Raw genomic sequence first — 18,831 nt, 5'->3', positions numbered from 1 at the left:
TGTAGTGGAGGCGAGTTTCCTCTATCAGAGTTAAGGCTGGAGCGCATACAGATTCTGTCAACGCGAACACTGAAATCAATAAATAAAAATAACGTGTGCGCATATATAACACAATGCATGTCACATATGTTACATATCGGCATAGATTTTTTTTATTGTTATATGATAATTATAAACTATTTAAATACTGGAGATGAATATAACTATTTATTCAATTGTAAGTATCAAAATATCAAAAACTGAAGAAGAAAATATATATCAGAATACAGAGTCCTAGAGTATTTAAAATTAAAGGTATCTGTTTTTGTGTAATGCGCCATTATTAAAAAACCTTGCTTTATTTATTTTTTAAAATCTAGTCTTATGAACTTGTGAACTGGTGTTTTTCCATCGCACATTTGAGCTGTTTTGATTAAGTACCCGGTGTTCATTATTAACTATAGATAGTCTGTGTTGTTGCGTATTCTTGTCATATGTTAACTTTGAAATTGTGTTTGCATCGGCATCTTGTAACATATTGTAATGTGTTTGAGTGTTGTTAAATAAATCCATCCGAATCCGTTCAGTCGGCTGTTCGAAGCGCGTCTCGAAGTTGTTTTGAGCTGAGTACTGTCATAATGCTACATTTTTTTAGCAACCCCCCCCCCCCCCCCCCCCCCCCCCCCCCCCCCCCCCCCCCCCAAAAGAACCCCAACCAAACACCAAAAGACCATCAAAAACATGTGAACAGATGTGCAGTGTTCTGTATAAGTTCCCAGCCAGTGTTTCTGGGTGTGACGCTATGGAATTAAATGCAACCACTGGGCCTCCACCAGAGAGAAAATGGGTTAGGTTTAGGGTTAGGGTTAAGAAAATCACACAGTAATGATAAGAGTCATTAATTTTGTCAAAAGGTCAAGTTGAAAAAATCTGCCAAACAAACAATTTGGGTATGGCGCCATACCCGTTTTACCCTCTGGCAGAAACCCTGCCAGCGCATATTTGTTTTGGTGATACTGTTTTATTTTTTCATATTTTCATATTTGTAATTTAGTATTTATAATTTTGAGAAGTAAAACACTATAGCTAGGTTAACTACCAGTCACTTTTGAATTATGACTTTTATTTGTGTTTTGCATAAGTTGATTTTTGGGTGTTATTAAAGTCTATTACACAATTCAAAGTATAAAACCCCGTTGGGTTTGATGAGTCACTGTTGTTGTTAGTTGGTATTCGAATATTCGCTCGTCATTTCCACGCATATTGGAATATTGCACGTTTACCAATCGAGTATAATAAATACCTGGTTCGTGTGACTTGCTTCTGAAGGAGAGGAGGCGTCTCCAAGCGTTACGTACTTTATACTGTGTTGGAGTGTATGGTCTTGCGTTACAGGGGGTGAGGTGTCCAATTTTGACAACAAATAGTTGTACGTACTATTTGTTCGACGTCGATTTAACATTATTGGAATACTAAGCTTTGAATGCATACAAGCCTTTCAAACGGGTGGGTGTGATGTAAAAAATTTGAGAAAGGAAATGATGTTCTGATAAAAGGGATAGGAGAAGTGAAAACGTTATATTCGTGGACTCGAGACTCGCCATACCACCCTGAATTCACAGTTGACCTGTTCATGTGTTACGACTTCTCGCTTGACTAGCGGAGATTCGCCAACATGCTGTTTGAGTATATAGGTACTTTGTGTCATGTGACGTCCACTCATGTGACAAGGTGAACGAGTGAAAGTTGTACACATCTCTGTGGGATATACACACCCGTCCTTGTCGTACAAAATATAAACATCACAGTGTTATCCACACAAAGTAGATTAATCTGTAGATAAAATTATATATGTCATGTAACCATCAAGGTTTATCATACACCTACTACTTTATGAGATACCCACCCGAGGTCTCAATAACAAGCAGTGTACATTTACCGAAATAGGTCAGCAAAATAAGTGTCTGGTTAATGAAAAGGTAAAATTCAGCTGTAAATACTTGGCTGTATGCCATCATTTTGAATCACTCATTGACTGCGTCAGGTAATCTGTATATGTTGGGTGGGTTTTGAAGCCGCTGTCTGCTGGAACGTAATCGTTGTAAAGAGGATTTCGTTAAAGGGGGTGGCGCCCCTTAATCACCCCTGGGTAAGTAACAAGAACTCAGTACATCGAAGATGGCGTTGTCTCATAGTATTTATACAGTTAATCAGTAATTAAATACAATCGCCAAATTCAGCTTCACTTCAATTGTACAATTATAATCTTGGTAAATATCTCAAACAGGCCACATATTTACGTTGTCAACTCGTTTGAATGTTCATCCTCCAATACACAATATCATGTATATATTTCTGTTTATGTATCATTGTATATTTTATGCATATGAGCCGCAAGGTTAAAAGCAAATAAACTATACTTCACATTTAAACCCTGCGTATGGAGGCAGCTGTTGGGGGTCGTACCTAGCCTAAAATAGCTAGGGGGAGGGTGAAAATAAGCAATTAAGGGCATACTAATATAGTATGTTCTACAGTTAGAAAACCCCCCACTTTTATACTAAAGCGGGACCTTTCTCCAATGTGTTTGTGACATGTGACCCCACACCATGCTCCCCCGCTCGTAACGGCCTTAAAAGTAAATGCACACCCCTGCACGCCGCCCGGACTCGACCGCCCCCATATGTGATGTTTTATATCGATCTCATATCAGTATTATCAACATAGCGATATCCACACATTTCTCATTTTGATTTTCCTACTTACATCTAGTTGAGCACAGGGTATGTATTACTACTTGTGGAGGGACAGGGCGGGTGACAGGGCGGGTGACAGGGCGGGGACAGTAAACGGTAAACAGTGGGACCCTACCTCTGAAGCTGAGGAGGCCACAATATACATTGATCCCCACTGAAATGCGAACTAATAACTGAACGTTGCTAGCATACTACAATGCTAATATACTAAGCACGCTATCCTGGGCACATTCCGTCTAGGATCGTTCCCCATTGGTGGGCCAGTGCCATATCAAAAGCCGTGGTGTGTGTTATCCTGTCTGTGGGATGGAGCATATAAAATATCCCTGGATACTAATGAACAATTGTAGCAGATTTTCTCTTTAGGGCTATATATTATGTTAAAATTAACAAATGTTAAACAGTTTGACATCCAATAGCGGATAAATAATAAATCAGTGTGCGCTAGTGGTGTCGTTAAACAACAAAAAAACCTTTAACATTATCTGGGCTGTCCATCTATAACAAGCGCTAATGACTAATGCGTTAGATGGTAGTCGGTGTAGTTATATTGTAAACATAGACTGTTGCCGGTTGCCGGTTTTCATAGGCAGGGCAGAATGAAATCAGTCCCCACCCCAAGGAGAGTGTAGTAGACAACTCAAACAGTTTTCACAGGCAGGGCAGAATGAACCCAGTCCCCACCACAAGGAGAGTGTAGTAGACAACTCAAACAGTTTTCATAGGTAGGGCAGAATGAACCCAGTCCCCACCAAAAGGAGAGTGTAGTAGACAACTCAAACAGTTTTCATAGGTAGGGCAGAATGAACCCAGTCCCCACCATAAGGAGAGTGTAGTAGACAACTCAAACAGTTTTCATAGCCTAGGTAGGACAGAATGAACCCAGTCCCCACCACAAGGAGAGTGTAGTAAACAAATCAAACAGTTGAATACCATGCTTTTTATTTTTTTAAATATTATTTTTATAAGTTTTATCTTATAACATTTTATGTTGCAGTTCCTGTAAAATCCAGGACAAAGAGAGGATGGAGACAGATCAGATAATTATAGAAAACACCATTCAAGACGTAAGTGAGGATTACAAACAAAGAAACTTAATTTATCTCCGTGTGGTATCAGTTTTCGTCAAGCGTACAGAATGTTCAGGCGCGGAAAATTTGTTTTGTTTAACGACACCACTAGAGCACATTGATTTATTAATCATCGGCTATTGGATGTCAAAAATTCAGGCGCTGATACAGGGGTTTGTGGAAGTGGGTGCCGGGCATGGTAAAAGGTGTTTTAACAGGCTTTTTAAAATTATATTTGTTGACGTCGGAAAAACAAAAGGGGGCGTATGCCTCTCGGCGCTTCCTTGGATCTCGAAATACGGTAGGTCAATATGCACAACTACTTATTTCGAAGTTAATTGCGAGCCCAGTGACCACGCCTGGGAACTGTTTTATCCGCCAGACAATTTCATATGGCACTTGAGCAAATATGATAACTTAATTATTATCCCCCTTTCTATAATTATAAGACTAAAGGACAATTGCAACAACATTGAATTGTATTCTCACGTTCTCTCTCTCTCTCTCTCTCTCTCTCTCTCTCTCTCTCTCTCTCTCTCTCTCTCTCTCTCTCTCTCTCTCTCTCTCTCTCTCTCTGTATGTATGCATTTATGTAACGTATATGTTCGTACCTGTCTGTTTTTTTAGTATCTGTGTATATGTGCGTCTGGGCCTTTGTTGTGCATGTGTGTACGTGTATGTACATGTGTGTACGTGTATGTACATGTGTGTTGTGTACGTGTATGTACATGTGTGTTGTGTACGTGTATGTACATGTGTGTACGTGTATGTACATGTGTGTGCGTGTATGTACATGTGTGTGCGTGTATGTACATGTGTGTACGTGTATGTACATGTGCGTACGTGTATGTACATGTGTGTTGTGTACGTGTATGTACATGTGTGTACGTGTATGTACATGTGTGTTGTGTACGTGTATGTACATGTGTGTACGTGTATGTACATGTGTGTTGTGTACGTGTATGTACATGTGTGTTGTGTACGTGTATGTACATGTGTGTACGTGTATGTACATGTGTGTGCGTGTATGTACATGTGTGTACGTGTATGTACATGTGTGTACGTGTATGTACATGTGTGTACGTGTATGTACATGTGTGTTGTGTACGTGTATGTACATGTGTGTACGTGTATGTACATGTGTGTTGTGTACGTGTATGTACATGTGTGTACGTGTATGTACATGTGTGTTGTGTACGTGTATGTACATGTGTGTTGTGTACGTGTATGTACATGTGTGTACGTGTATGTACATGTGTGTGCGTGTATGTACATGTGTGTGCGTGTATGTACATGTGTGTGCGTGTATGTACATGTGTGTTGTGTACGTGTATGTACATGTGTGTTGTGTACGTGTATGTACATGTGTGTTGTGTACGTGTATGTACATGTGTTTACGTGTATGTACATGTGTGTTGTGTATGTACATGTGTGTACGTGTATGTACATGTGTGTTGTGTATGTACATGTGTGTTGTGTACGTGTATGTACATGTGTGTACGTGTATGTACATGTGTGTGCGTGTATGTACATGTGTGTGCGTGTATGTACATGTGTGTACGTGTATGTACATGTGTGTACGTGTATGTACATGTGTGTTGTGTACGTGTATGTACATGTGTGTACGTGTATGTACATGTGTGTTGTGTACGTGTATGTACATGTGTGTACGTGTATGTACATGTGTGTTGTGTACGTGTATGTACATGTGTGTACGTGTGTGTTGTGTACGTGTATGTACATGTGTGTACGTGTATGTACATGTGTGTACGTGTATGTACATGTGTGTACTGTATGTACATGTGTGTGCGTGTATGTACATGTGTGTGCGTGTATGTACATGTGTGTACGTGTATGTACATGTGTGTGCGTGTATGTACATGTGTGTGCGTGTATGTACATGTGTGTTGTGTACGTGTATGTACATGTGTGTTGTGTACGTGTATGTACATGTGTGTTGTGTACGTGTATGTACATGTGTTTACGTGTATGTACATGTGTGTTGTGTATGTACATGTGTGTACGTGTATGTACATGTGTGTTGTGTATGTACATGTGTGTTGTGTACGTGTATGTACATGTGTGTACGTGTATGTACATGTGTGTGCGTGTATGTACATGTGTGTGCGTGTATGTACATGTGTGTACGTGTATGTACATGTGTGTACGTGTATGTACATGTGTGTTGTGTACGTGTATGTACATGTGTGTACGTGTATGTACATGTGTGTTGTGTACGTGTATGTACATGTGTGTACGTGTATGTACATGTGTGTTGTGTACGTGTATGTACATGTGTGTACGTGTGTGTTGTGTACGTGTATGTACATGTGTGTACGTGTATGTACATGTGTGTACGTGTATGTACATGTGTGTACTGTATGTACATGTGTGTGCGTGTATGTACATGTGTGTGCGTGTATGTACATGTGTGTACGTGTATGTACATGTGTGTGCGTGTATGTACATGTGTGTGCGTGTATGTACATGTGTGTTGTGTACGTGTATGTACATGTGTGTTGTGTACGTGTATGTACATGTGTGTTGTGTACGTGTATGTACATGTGTGTACGTGTATGTACATGTGTGTACGTGTATGTACATGTGTGTACGTGTATGTACATGTGTGTACGTGTATGTACATGTGTGTTGTGTGCGTGTATGTACATGCGTGTACGTGTATGTACATGTGTGTACGTGTATGTACATGTGTGTACGTGTATGTACATGTGTGTTGTGTATGTACATGTGTGTTGTGTATGTACATGTGTGTGCGTGTATGTACATGTGTGTACGTGTATGTACATGTGTGTACGTGTATGTACATGTGTGTACGTGTATGTACATGTGTGTTGTGTACGTGTATGTACATGTGTGTTGTGTGCGTGTATGTACATGTGTGTTTTGTACGTGTATGTACATGTGTGTTGTGTGCGTGTATGTACATGTGTGTTGTGTGCGTGTATGTATATGTGTGTACGTGTATGTACATGTGTGTTGTGTACGTGTATGTACATGTGTGTTGTGTGCGTGTATGTACATGTGTGTTGTGTGCGTGTATGTACATGTGTGTACGTGTATGTACATGTGTGTACGTGTATGTACATGTGTGTTGTGTGCGTGTATGTACATGTGTGTACGTGTATGTACATGTGTGTTGTGTGCGTGTATGCACATGTATGTATTGTGTTTGTGTGTGTATGTCTGTGCTTGGTGTGTGTGTGTGTGTGTGTGTGTGTGTGTGTGTTGTGTGAGTGTATGCGCTAGTATGTGTTGTGTGTGTGTGTTTTGTGTGTCTGTGTGTGCGTGTGTATAAGTTTGTGTATGTTGTGTGTGTCTGTGTGTAAGTGTGTGCGTGTGTGTAAGTGTGCGTGCGTGTATGTGTTGATATGTGTTGTGTGTGTTTTTTTGTGTGTGTGTGTGTGTGTGTGTTAGTTATATGTGTGTGTGTGTTAGTTATGTGTGTGTGTGTGTGTGTGTGTGTGTGTGTGTGTGTATGTGTGTGTGTAAGTGTTTGGTTTCTATGTTTGTAATAATCTGCAGCTTTAAATAATACAGTATTTATAATCATTCACTGCATGTGGATAATAATTTTAAATATTTTCTTCCTCAGTTACCTGTTCCACAATATGGCCTCACAGTATTCACTGCAGCGGTCTTTATGGTGGGAGCAATGGCGGGGTCCGGCGTTTTGGCCTTACCCAGTGCTGTTAGCGGCGCAGGTACACAAACTAAACGTTTTATGATATCACGATCTATCACCACTGCGAGTTTGAAAAATGTTTATTGCCTATATTTAATCATTTAAGCCGACATATTTGCATAGTTTATGAAAACCGTTGACCATATTGCGATAAAACACAGACGCTGGCGATGTCAGAAGTTGCGACAGTGACAGACGTACGTGGACATTAATGAATGAATGAATTGATGAATAAATGAATGAATGAAAATGAATGTTTAACGACACCCCAGCACAAAAATAAACGTCGGCTATTGCGTGCCACAGAAGGTAAACATATGAAAGTATTTGCCTGGACATTAATTTGATATAGGCACGTAAATTGAGTGACAAAAACTGTGTTTGTATGTTTCATTATTAATAGATGTTATAATATGACTGAGTTGAGATTGTGAGTTTATTAAAACTGTAGTCGCATTTATATTTTGCTTTAGTAAATGAGTTATAATATGGTGAGGAGAGATTGTAAGTTTATTAAAATTTAAAAACACAAAATATCCACTGCCAGGATTCGAACCTAGTGCTGCACGAATCGCATACATTTTGACAGACCGCAACCTTTTTTAAAAAATCTTTTTATTCGTGAACCTCAATATTGCACATATACATAAAATTTACAAATAAAAATAATAAAAACCTTAACCACTCGGACAACGAGTACTTCCACAATAATGGAAAATGGAAGGCCAATTAACCATAGATAAGAAAACGTGCTGGAAATGAGTTTGGATATTGCATTATGAAATGATGTCATAATATGTTAAGTCGATATTGCACCTTTAAAAGACTGATATTCTGTTCCAGGCTGGGTTGGTATTGCGTTGATTTTTCTCTGCTGCTTCCTCTCAGCGTACACAGGGGACATCCTGGGCAAAGCCTGGTGTCTCGTGCAGGAACGCTACCCAGAATTCCGGGGCCACGTCAGATATCCGTACCCGGCGATTGGTCAGATCACGTACGGCAAGCCCGGAAGGTAGATAATTCTAAACAAAAATTAAATGTCCTGTCAAAGTTGAAACTACAATATTTTGTTACTTTCACATTTAATTGTAATAAATAACTACAATCGATCTCTGCGTTAGGCAAAGTTGTGATTGCTTCCATGATCCACTATCAGGTGCTTGTTCTCAAGAGGACTGCCACTTCACATGAACATCCGTAACATGATGTTTCACCGTTCTGCACAGCCTGTAGGACTGCCTCTCCCAAAACTATCTTTAAAACCCCAAAACAAAACCCAACGTGCTCAGAATAGAGCTCAATGGAAAATATACAGCTGTGATGACGTTCGCACATGAATAAAAATAATCCACCATAAGTGGAATCGACTGTGAAAGATACAGCACTGTGACATTTTATACATTCCTCTCTTCGACCATGCGCTACATGTAGATTATTCTTCTTCTTTACAGGTTGTTGGTGTCTTTCTCCATCAACTTCACCATGTTCGGAGTGGGCGTCGTCTTCCTGTTACTTGCGTCACAGAACATCCACGACCTCATCAACGACCTCAACAAGGACATCTCTTTCTGCTACTGGCTTATTATAGTTGCCGGGCTGCTGGCTCCATTGTGCTGGTTCGGCACACCCGCTGACTTCCCGTGAGTGTTTGTAGAATCATGATGTATTTTATGGATATATGTCTTATTTATAGAATCACGATGTCTTTGAATGGATACCTACCGTTAGTGTTAGATGCGGGTGCACTGTTACACATAATTCTGTGGGATCGGGGTTCAGCATGTCATAAGATATGAGATCATTTCATTAGATATATTCAGTATATTTGATCAGTAGTGTTGTATGATGACCATTTATAAGAAAACAAAGCACAAAAGATGAAGATAAAATGTTTTATTTAACGACGCACTCAACACATTTTATTTACGGTTATATGGCGACAGACATATGGTTAAGGACCAAACAAATATTGAGAGAGGAAACCCGCTGTCGCCACTTCATGGGCTACTCTTTTCGATTAGCAGCAAGGGATATTTTATATGCACCATCACACAGACAGGATGACATACCACTGCCTTTGATATAGCAGTCCTAGTGCACTGACTGGAATGTGTAATAGCCCAATGGGCCCACCGACGGAGAGGACACAACACAGCAACGAAGAGAAGGAAAGAATGCAATTTGGAGCAACTGTGTAATTATCAGGGTATGTGGTTAAAGTGTTTTGTTTATCACCACTAGAGCACATTGATTTACGGATATATATCATCAATAATTCTGACAGTCTTAGAGAGGAAATCCGCTAATTTTTTCAGTTAATAGCAAGGCATCTTTTATATGCAACATCCCTCAGACAGGATAGCACATACCACATCCTTTGATACATCAGTCGTGGTTCACTGGCTGAAACGAGAAATAGCCCAATGGGCCCATCGACAGGGATGAATCCTAGACCTACCACAAGCGAGCAGTTTACCACTGGACTATATCTCTCACCTCAGGGTCTGTGGTATTCAGAGGCAAAGCGATTTCCTTTCTAAGAAAGATAATAAACAAAGGTTCCCGACCCTACTCATGGACATCACAGAACATGTCTAGCTAGATCCGCATCTACTAACAATGCACATTGCTGCAGCTGCATGAACAACTAACGAACTATCCATGTTACAAATGACTAGTACTGGAGCTGAGGCACACACATCAGTAAGTGTTTAGAAAACGAAACGGCACACAAACAGATATAATAGCAGTTTGTAGACAAGTTGGATTTCTTTAAACTACAAATCGTTTACCAGAAGATACGCGGAAGTACATCGTAACATTGTGTGAAGCCAGCAGGGCTTCCCCCAAACTCAGGAACTGTCATGTCCATAGTATGCATATTTAACTGAAATTGCAGTAGTGGATGATACGGTGACCGCATGAATCCAGAGGACTGGAAATGGTACGAATAAGTGGAAAGAAGTAAAGGTCTGCCAGTCTTAACAGACAACGATCCAGCCCCAAAAGAACTACCAGAGGCTGTTACGTGTAACTGCAAACTGAGGTGTAGATTATGCTTGGATAATAATTATTCACAGATGCATTAAAACAAATTTGTCCATGAATTAATTTGATTTAACTGTATTTATCAACTCGGTGGACTTAAAAATGTGGAGTTCATTGTAATACGAAATCCAAGCGGTTTATGTTTTCAAACATAAAATTAATCTAATATGACTATAACATACAAAGAGAAAGTGTTTTACGAATGTGTACCACTTTTGTTTATTTATCTAACATTGAAATATATGGTGTAATACCTTCCATCATGTCACAGAACTTAAATGTACAAAATATATTTTTAAAAAGCCCATTGAACATTAAAAGAAATTTAATAATTTAAAAAGTAATAAAATCGGTTTATTGCGACAACCATTTTGATTTTTTCAAATAAAATGCACGTTTTTATACTGCAAGGTATTTCTTTTTTTAAAAGAAAATATTTTATATTACATATATCAGCATATTTAAACATTGAAATTAGTTTGGTTTGGTGAAAAATTATAAAAACTGCGTAATGACTAATGTTGTGGCGGCCATATTGGATTTATGTAAATTAAGCACTGGTCCACTGCATGGATTTAGGAGGTATTTTTTAAATATATATTTCGTTTTTAGCCTTTCTGAAGTGAATGGAGAAGAAATAAATTCTGTTGCAATTTGTTGTGGGTTAACCCCCTTTATCGGATATATTGACTGAACTATTTCTATAAATGTTTGCTGTGGTGACATATTGGTCAAGTCATCGGCATCAAGGTTGGTAGGTACTGGGTTTACATTTCGATACTATCTCCTACACAAAGTGTTAACAGCTAACATTTTAGAAACCCATTTGCTTTTCTTAAATTAAGAATCAGAATAAAGACACCATTGGTAGTTAAATATGGTTAGTGACAATGAAATTGCATTGTCGTCTTCAATATCAGCATCATTATTATCATCATCATCAGCACCGCTGATGACATCATCCTCGTTCTCTTAATCATCACCCTCGTCACCATCATCGTCGTGTTCGTCGTCATCACCACCACGTCCACCTTCATCTTATATCAGGTAGAACTGTATATTTCTATCTTCATATCTCAGAATCATGATCCGACTCCTCATATCTAACATGACTCAAATATTACTTCTATGGTTTCTACCGACTTGTATTTCAGATTTGTGGCCATTGGAGCGACGACGGCGACGTCGATCGCGTGTGTCGTTCTGTTCGTCAACATCTTGCTGGACAAGCAAGACGACCATCAGGTGGAGCACGCGTCGCCCGGGTTCACCTCGTTCTTCATGGCGTTCGGCACGATCTGCTTCGCGTTTGGCGGACACCCCGTCTTCCCCACGTTCCAGACAGACATGAGGGACCACAAGCAGTTTGGAAAAGCCGTGTTCTTAGCTTATTTTAGTAAGAACAGTTCTAAAATTGATTATGTGGGAATCTGCCCGTGATGGTGCCATACCCAAATAATATTTTGGGTTGATGTCATTTTACCCATTTTACCCTCTGGCAGAAACCCTGACAAGTAATATTATAAATAGAAAATGAGCCACGAAAGGTTCCTCTTAATTTGGGGGTAGTGTTCATATTTAACAGTGATGAAACCTAGTTGATATACTGCACGTAGTTTTCCAAGCTACCTATATTAACATTGCCACCTACAGGATTCTATTTGGTATAGTACAACCTTCCTGTTCCAGTTCTTCTGCTGATGTACTTGCCTGTCGCCACAGCTGGTTACTTCGTGTATGGCGACTCCGCGAACGCCAACATCCTGAAGACTGTGTCGAGTGGCCCCATGTTGTACATAGTGCAGATCCTCATCACTGTCCATCTGGCCCTAGGCTTCATCATCGTCCTTAACCCGATCTGCCAGGAGGTCGAGGAGCTACTCAAAATACCTAAAGGTAAGCTCAACTCACGGGCTGATACAGGAGAGATCCAACTCAAAATACCTAAAGGTAAGCTCAACTCACGGGCTGATACAGGAGAGATCCAACTCAAAATACCTAAAGGTAAGCTCAACTCACGGGAAGATACAGGAGAGGAGCTTCTCTACCTGAAGGTAAGCTCAACTCACGGGCAGATACAGGAGAGGTCCTACTCAAAATACCTATAGGTAAGCTCAGCTCACGGGCAGATACAGGAGAGATCCTACTCAAAATACCTAAAGGTAAGCTCAACTCACGGGCAGATACAGGAGAGGTCCTACTCAAAATACCTATAGGTAAGCTCAGCTCACGGGCAGATACAGGAAAGGTCCTACTCAAAATACCTAACGGTAAGCTCAGCTCACGGACTAATACATCATCAACCAATCACTTTATTTGCCACAGCTATAATCAGCCTTTGGTTGAAACAGAATATATACAATACAGGAGAACCTGAAAGCTCAACTCTCGGGCTAATACAGGAGAGGAGCTAATAAAAATACCTAAAGCAAAGCTTAACTCACGGGAAACAGGGCAGAAGGTACTCATAATACCTAAAGGTCAGATCAACTCACTGTCAGGTACAGAATTTGAAGGGGGTGGTGAAGGGCTGGGAGACTACCAGATTTCGCATTTTGCAAAATGACATTACACATTTGTTTGTAGTACTGATACTGCATACATTGCGGTCACTGCTGCTGCTAGCGTTATTACATCTGTTATGGCGACTGCCGTTGCTTCTGCTTCAACTACTACTACTACTACTACTGCTACTGCTACTACTACTACTACTACTACTACTACGACTACTACTACTACTACTACTACGACTACTACTACTACTACTACTACTACTACGACTACTACGACTACTACTACTACTACTACTACTACTACTGCTACTACTACTACTACTACTACTACTACGACTACTACTACTACTACTACTACGACTACTACTACTACTACTACGACTACTACGACTACTACTACTACTACTACTACTACTACTACGACTGCTACTGCTACTGCTACTGCTACTGCTACTGCTACTGCTACTACTACTACTACTACTACTACTACTACGACTACGACTACTACTGATGGCGTAATTGTACTACTACTGCTGCTATTTTTGTTTTTATTGTTGTTCTGTTGTTGTTTACAGAGTTTAACTGGAAACGGTGTATCTCAAGAACTATAATTGTGGGACTCGTCCTGTTCGTGGCAGAGTCCATACCGCACTTCGGCGCCATCTTGGCACTTGTTGGCGGCTCGACGACGACACTGCTGGCGTATGTGTTACCGTCAATATTCTACATGAAGCTGTGTCGCATGGAAGGAGACTGGGATAAAGTGTATGTAGATATCGTTATTAAAATTATAAAGCACGTTAAAGTGTCATCATTTTACGAAACACACATTACGATTTCATCGGTTGTTTTGCAATCGGCTATTCTTGTACGAGGCAGTCGTATCGTGTAGCGTCGCCGTTAACCTCGTTTTCTATTACAATACACGTTTAGGGTTTCTGCCAGAAAGAAATATTTGGGTATGACGCTATGGAATTGAATGCAACCACAGTCAACAGGGGGTATGGGGGCCTGCCCCAGAAAAAAGGGAGTTAGGTTTAGGGATAGGGTTAAAAAAATGGGGGCCTGCCCCAGAAAAAAAGGGAGTTAGGTTTAGGGTTAGGGTTAAAAAAATCATACAGTAATGATAAGAGTCATTAATGTTGTCAAACATTAACTTAAAAAATAAAATCTGCCAAAACATTTGGGTATGGCGCCATACCTGTTTTACCTTCTGCCAAAACATTTGGGTTTGGCGCCATACCTGTTTTACCTTCTGGCAGAAACCCTCACGTTACGATGTCGTGGCTGTATTTATAGCTGTTGTTTTCCATTCAACAAACACATCTTATATCGGTTTACCCTTGTATGTCTAGTAAGTGAACAGTTCAATCCACATTCCCATCATCATTTTATTATAACACCTATTACTGGTAAAGGCACCACATCACTATTTGCCGTGTGGTTACTTGTTGTAGCAGCTTAATATAGTCCGGTTTTGGAAATAGCTGCTCATTAAAAATAATACAAATTCTGAAATGCCTTTTAAAATATTTCTTTGATGATTACTTTTACGTTGGCCTTTGGTTGGAAGTTACTTGATATATTTAGTACTGATACCAGTTGTGTAAATGATATTCTGCCACAAAATGAGGCTGATCCACTGACATTTTTGTTGGTCAACTTAATATGTTGATTTGTTTACCACGGTAGTTGTCAGGGAAGAATACTTACTAAAACTAGCAGTCACTTAGCCAGCTCGACATTGATTTTTGTTCCACAGACAGAAATTGTACTGACATGGATGGAATAATTAATGGTTTTGTACAATCTTCATGTCTCAAAGTACGTTAAAGGGACAGACGCTAGTTAAAGCCCATGGAAATGCGCACTAAGTTTAGTTAATCTACAAACCTGTAACACATTTGTATAAAGTTACAATTGAGTGAAACATGAGTTTGTGACTTTGAAATGGTGAAATACCCTCTAAAAATATATTAAACTCGACTCCATAACTATTACTTCTCAGACGCACGTGCTTTTTAAAAAATATGAGAAATGCATTTTATGATATTAAAAACACCAGGATGACCAAAACCACTTCGAATGTACGGAAATGGATAATCTAACCAATACAATCTAAGTAAAATATGAGTTCAGTTATCAAAAACGACTCTAATAGTAAAAAATATTCCCTAGTGTTTAAAAACTAGGGTATGTCCCTTTAAGGTAGATGCGAGACAATAAATCTGTGTGAAAGGTTCGCTTTCATCAAGGACACAAAAAAGTAAAATCTGAAAAAAAAGATACAAAAAATAAACATTCTGAACACTGCATGGAGCGATGGTAAACAATACAGCATTGACCTGTCAACACAACTGATCACAGCGCATTTTGAAACGATAACCATATATAGATTTACAGTATCACAGATTGTTATATATAGCGCCTGTTTTAATGTCATGGTATAATGCAGCATTTATGATCCAGTGTTGTTAAGCAGTAACTGAATTGATAATTTAGCATTTAATGGAAACATTATGCTACATCTAAAGATGCATTTTCGTTTATCCAAATGATTTTCTTGAATTAAATACATATTACGCAGTTTCTTTGAGGAAGGTTTCATCTGTGCATTAAACATTCTCTGTGACAGAGGTTCAAAGGGCGTGAATACACTGTGCCTAGACAATAAAGAGATTTACGTTTATGTATGTTCTTCATTGACTATTGAATTCACACAGTGTTAAACGACAAGGAATGTACATTATTTACAAAGACAAGACGTCAATAGGATCTCTTAGTAAACTACAAATAATAATAGATGGATTTTTTTTCTAAATGAGTCAAGAAAATCAATCCTTAGAGCAAGCTTCAATGATTGTTTTTTAATACAATACCAATTAACCAATGAAAAGTGTGTATTATCGTCTAGGGGACGTGTGCAAGATATATTTTTCTAGCAGGGATTTCTGGCACCTTTCTACAAGTTGGTTGAACCAGAAACATGTTTCAACATAACTACACACAACGTTAAAAAGCTTTATGACACCTTTGTACAAGTTGGTTGAATTAGAAACATGTTTCAACAAAACACACAAGGTTAAAATGTTTTCTGGCACCTTTCTACCAGTTGGTTCAACTAGAAACATGTTTCAACATAACTACACACAACGTTAAAAGGCTTCATGGCACTTTTCTACAAGTTGGTTGAACTAGAAACATGTTTCAACATAACTACACACAACGTTAAAAGGCTTCATGGCACCTTTCTACAAGTTGGTTGAACTAAAAACATGTTTCAACATAACTACACACAACGTTAAAAGGCTTCATGGCACTTTTCTACAAGTTGGTTGAACTAGAAAGATATTTTAACATAACTACACACAACGTTAAAAGGCTTCATGGCACCTTTCTACAAGTTGGTTGAACTAGAAACATGTTTCAACATAACTACACACAACGTTAAAAGGCTTCATGGCACCTTTCTACAAGTTGGTGGAACTAGAAACATGTTTCAACATAACTACACACAACGTTAAAAAGCTTTATGACACCTTTCTACAAGTTGGTTGAATTAGAAACATGTTTCAACAAAACACACAACGTTAAAATGTTTTCTGGCACCTTTCTACAAGTTGGTTGAACTAGAAACATGTTTCAACATAACTACAAAACGTTAAAATGTTTTCTGACACCTTTCTACCAGTTGGTTGAACTAGAAACATGTTTCAACATAACTACACACAACGTTAAAAAGCTTTATGACACCTTTCTACAAGTTGGTTGAACTAGAAACATGTTTCAACATAACTATACAACGTTAAACTATTTTTTAGCACCTTTCTACCAGTTGGTTGAACTAGAAACATATTTCAACATAACTACACACAACGTTAAAATGTTTTTTGGCACCTTTCTACAAGTTGTTTAAACTAGAAACATGTTTCAGCATAACTACACACAACGTCACGTGGTTGCACGGATAGACTAAATATAGATACGTCTTTCTACTACTCATTGAATTAGCTTGTAATTTCACAAATTAATTTTAAAAATTTCTGGAAAGTTTTTATTTTATTGCAATTAAACATTTCTATAGACATGGAAGATGCAACTTGAGGACGGCAGTTAGATATTAATACATCCCGATCACTGCTTCCGACACACGAGTTTTTTGTGTGTTTATTTTGTTTAGTTGCTTTTAAATAGTAATATGGTTTTATAAGCCTTTTTCGTTTTTTTTTTCTCATAAAAATGTATATGTAAATAAATATTGATATATTCATCTCCATTATCAGTTGAAGTTACAACCTTTTACATTTCCCTTAAAACATTACATTTAAATCGCTAGGATATTCATATGAAATATCATTTCCAGAGTATAACCTTTAATTGTATTCATAACAATATGGAATTTTTTAAATATATTTATTTCGAGTAACATTTCCATATTATACTCTTTTATGTATATTAATTTAAAAAAAATACATCGAAATAAATAAGATATTCATCTTCAATATCATTTCCATATTATAGCCTTTTTCGTGTATTCATAAAAAAGGGTACATTTAAATAGTGATATATTCATCTTGGGTACCCTCTCGGATATTATAGCCTTTTTGTGTATTCATGGGAAGTGACGTTTACATAAAGTGTGATATTTTACATAAATGTGATATTTTACATAAAGTGTGATATTTTAGATAATTGTGATATTTTACACAATGTGCTATAATTTCCAGGTATATTCCACTGCACACGAAGGTGGCCAACTATGAGATCGTGCTAGTGGGGCTGGTGGCTGGTGCCGCCGCTACATACTCCGCTATATCGGGCCTCGCCAGCCCCGACGCCTTCACCTTGCCGTGTTACGTGAACATCGAGAAAGCATAACCAGACTATTTAGCGCATGGCTGTGTCTAGCCTAAACAGGGGCGGGGCCAGGAGGTTCTTCTGAGTGGTTGAAAACAAAAGAACATCTTGAGTATTTAAAAGAACACTGAACATGTATTACGTATATAACAACATTCGCACAGAAGCCACGTGGATCAAGATATAACATCACCACCACTGATAATGTATACAGTTCAACAAAAGTAGGGGAACCTGAAATACTAATTATTAGACCGAATATACGTTTTGACTACAGACATCCTAATAAAGAACGTTCAGGTCTGTTTGCCAACACACCGAAACACATTCCATAGTTTGCACATGCATCACGCAGTTGCTCCGTACACGTGCGTGGGGTGTCACTCTCGATTTTGACAATTTCCAGGAAGGTCCATTAATGACTGTGGAACATTATATCTGTCAATCGTTTTCATTCTGTTGATCATACAGTTGTTATTGTTTTGTTTTTAGTCACTTTTATTGTTTTTATTTGCGCTTTACTGATAAAAAACCCGTCAACTTTTAAATTTCACCTCTGACACCAATCGTCCTTCAAGATCTTTGGTGGTCATAAAACCTACTGTAATACTGAACTACCGGTTGTAATGTTTGCCCAGTTAATTCACTATTATCATATAACCATTCCCCACAGCTAATATACCGTACAAATTTAGCAATTGTAAATTCTTATTAGAGTTCCCCTACTTTTCTTGAAGAGTATATATTCAGAGAATACATGGCACTGTAGACCCATTTGAATTCACTACTAGCGTAATGAATGTATATAATACAAATGTGTAATGTCAGACTGAATGTCAGTGCTGTGGGGTGGAGTGTGAGTAATATGGCTAACTTCCTGCCACCGTCGATGATGTTGTTGATTG

The 18,831-nt window shown here is 38.6% G+C and overlaps 1 protein-coding gene across 2 annotated transcripts in view; it reads left to right on the top strand.

The window, feature by feature from the left end:
* The window catches only part of LOC121372080 (amino acid transporter AVT1A-like), a 23,333-nt gene extending 5,004 nt beyond the window's left edge, over positions 1–18,329 (top strand). The window contains exons 1-9 of one of the 2 annotated variants that reach the window (XM_041498342.1): positions 2,028–2,128; positions 3,733–3,802; positions 7,419–7,527; positions 8,352–8,520; positions 8,960–9,148; positions 11,711–11,952; positions 12,246–12,452; positions 13,645–13,834; positions 17,797–18,329. In XM_041498342.1, coding sequence (XP_041354276.1) covers positions 3,761–3,802; positions 7,419–7,527; positions 8,352–8,520; positions 8,960–9,148; positions 11,711–11,952; positions 12,246–12,452; positions 13,645–13,834; positions 17,797–17,947 — 1,299 coding nt within the window. In that variant the 5' untranslated portion in view covers positions 2,028–2,128; positions 3,733–3,760 and the 3' untranslated portion in view covers positions 17,948–18,329. Of the gene's footprint in view, positions 1–2,027; positions 2,129–3,732; positions 3,803–7,418; positions 7,528–8,351; positions 8,521–8,959; positions 9,149–11,710; positions 11,953–12,245; positions 12,453–13,644; positions 13,835–17,796 lie in introns of those variants that run through there. The other variant, XM_041498341.1, reaches the window with a different exon arrangement.
* The last annotated feature ends 502 nt before the right edge of the window (positions 18,330–18,831 follow it).

Source organism: Gigantopelta aegis, chromosome 4 (assembly GCF_016097555.1).
Source record: "Gigantopelta aegis isolate Gae_Host chromosome 4, Gae_host_genome, whole genome shotgun sequence".
NCBI lineage: Eukaryota > Metazoa > Mollusca > Gastropoda > Neomphalida > Peltospiridae > Gigantopelta > Gigantopelta aegis.
The sequence above is the reverse complement of the archived record's forward strand: the minus strand, read 5'-3'. Positions and strand labels throughout refer to the sequence as shown.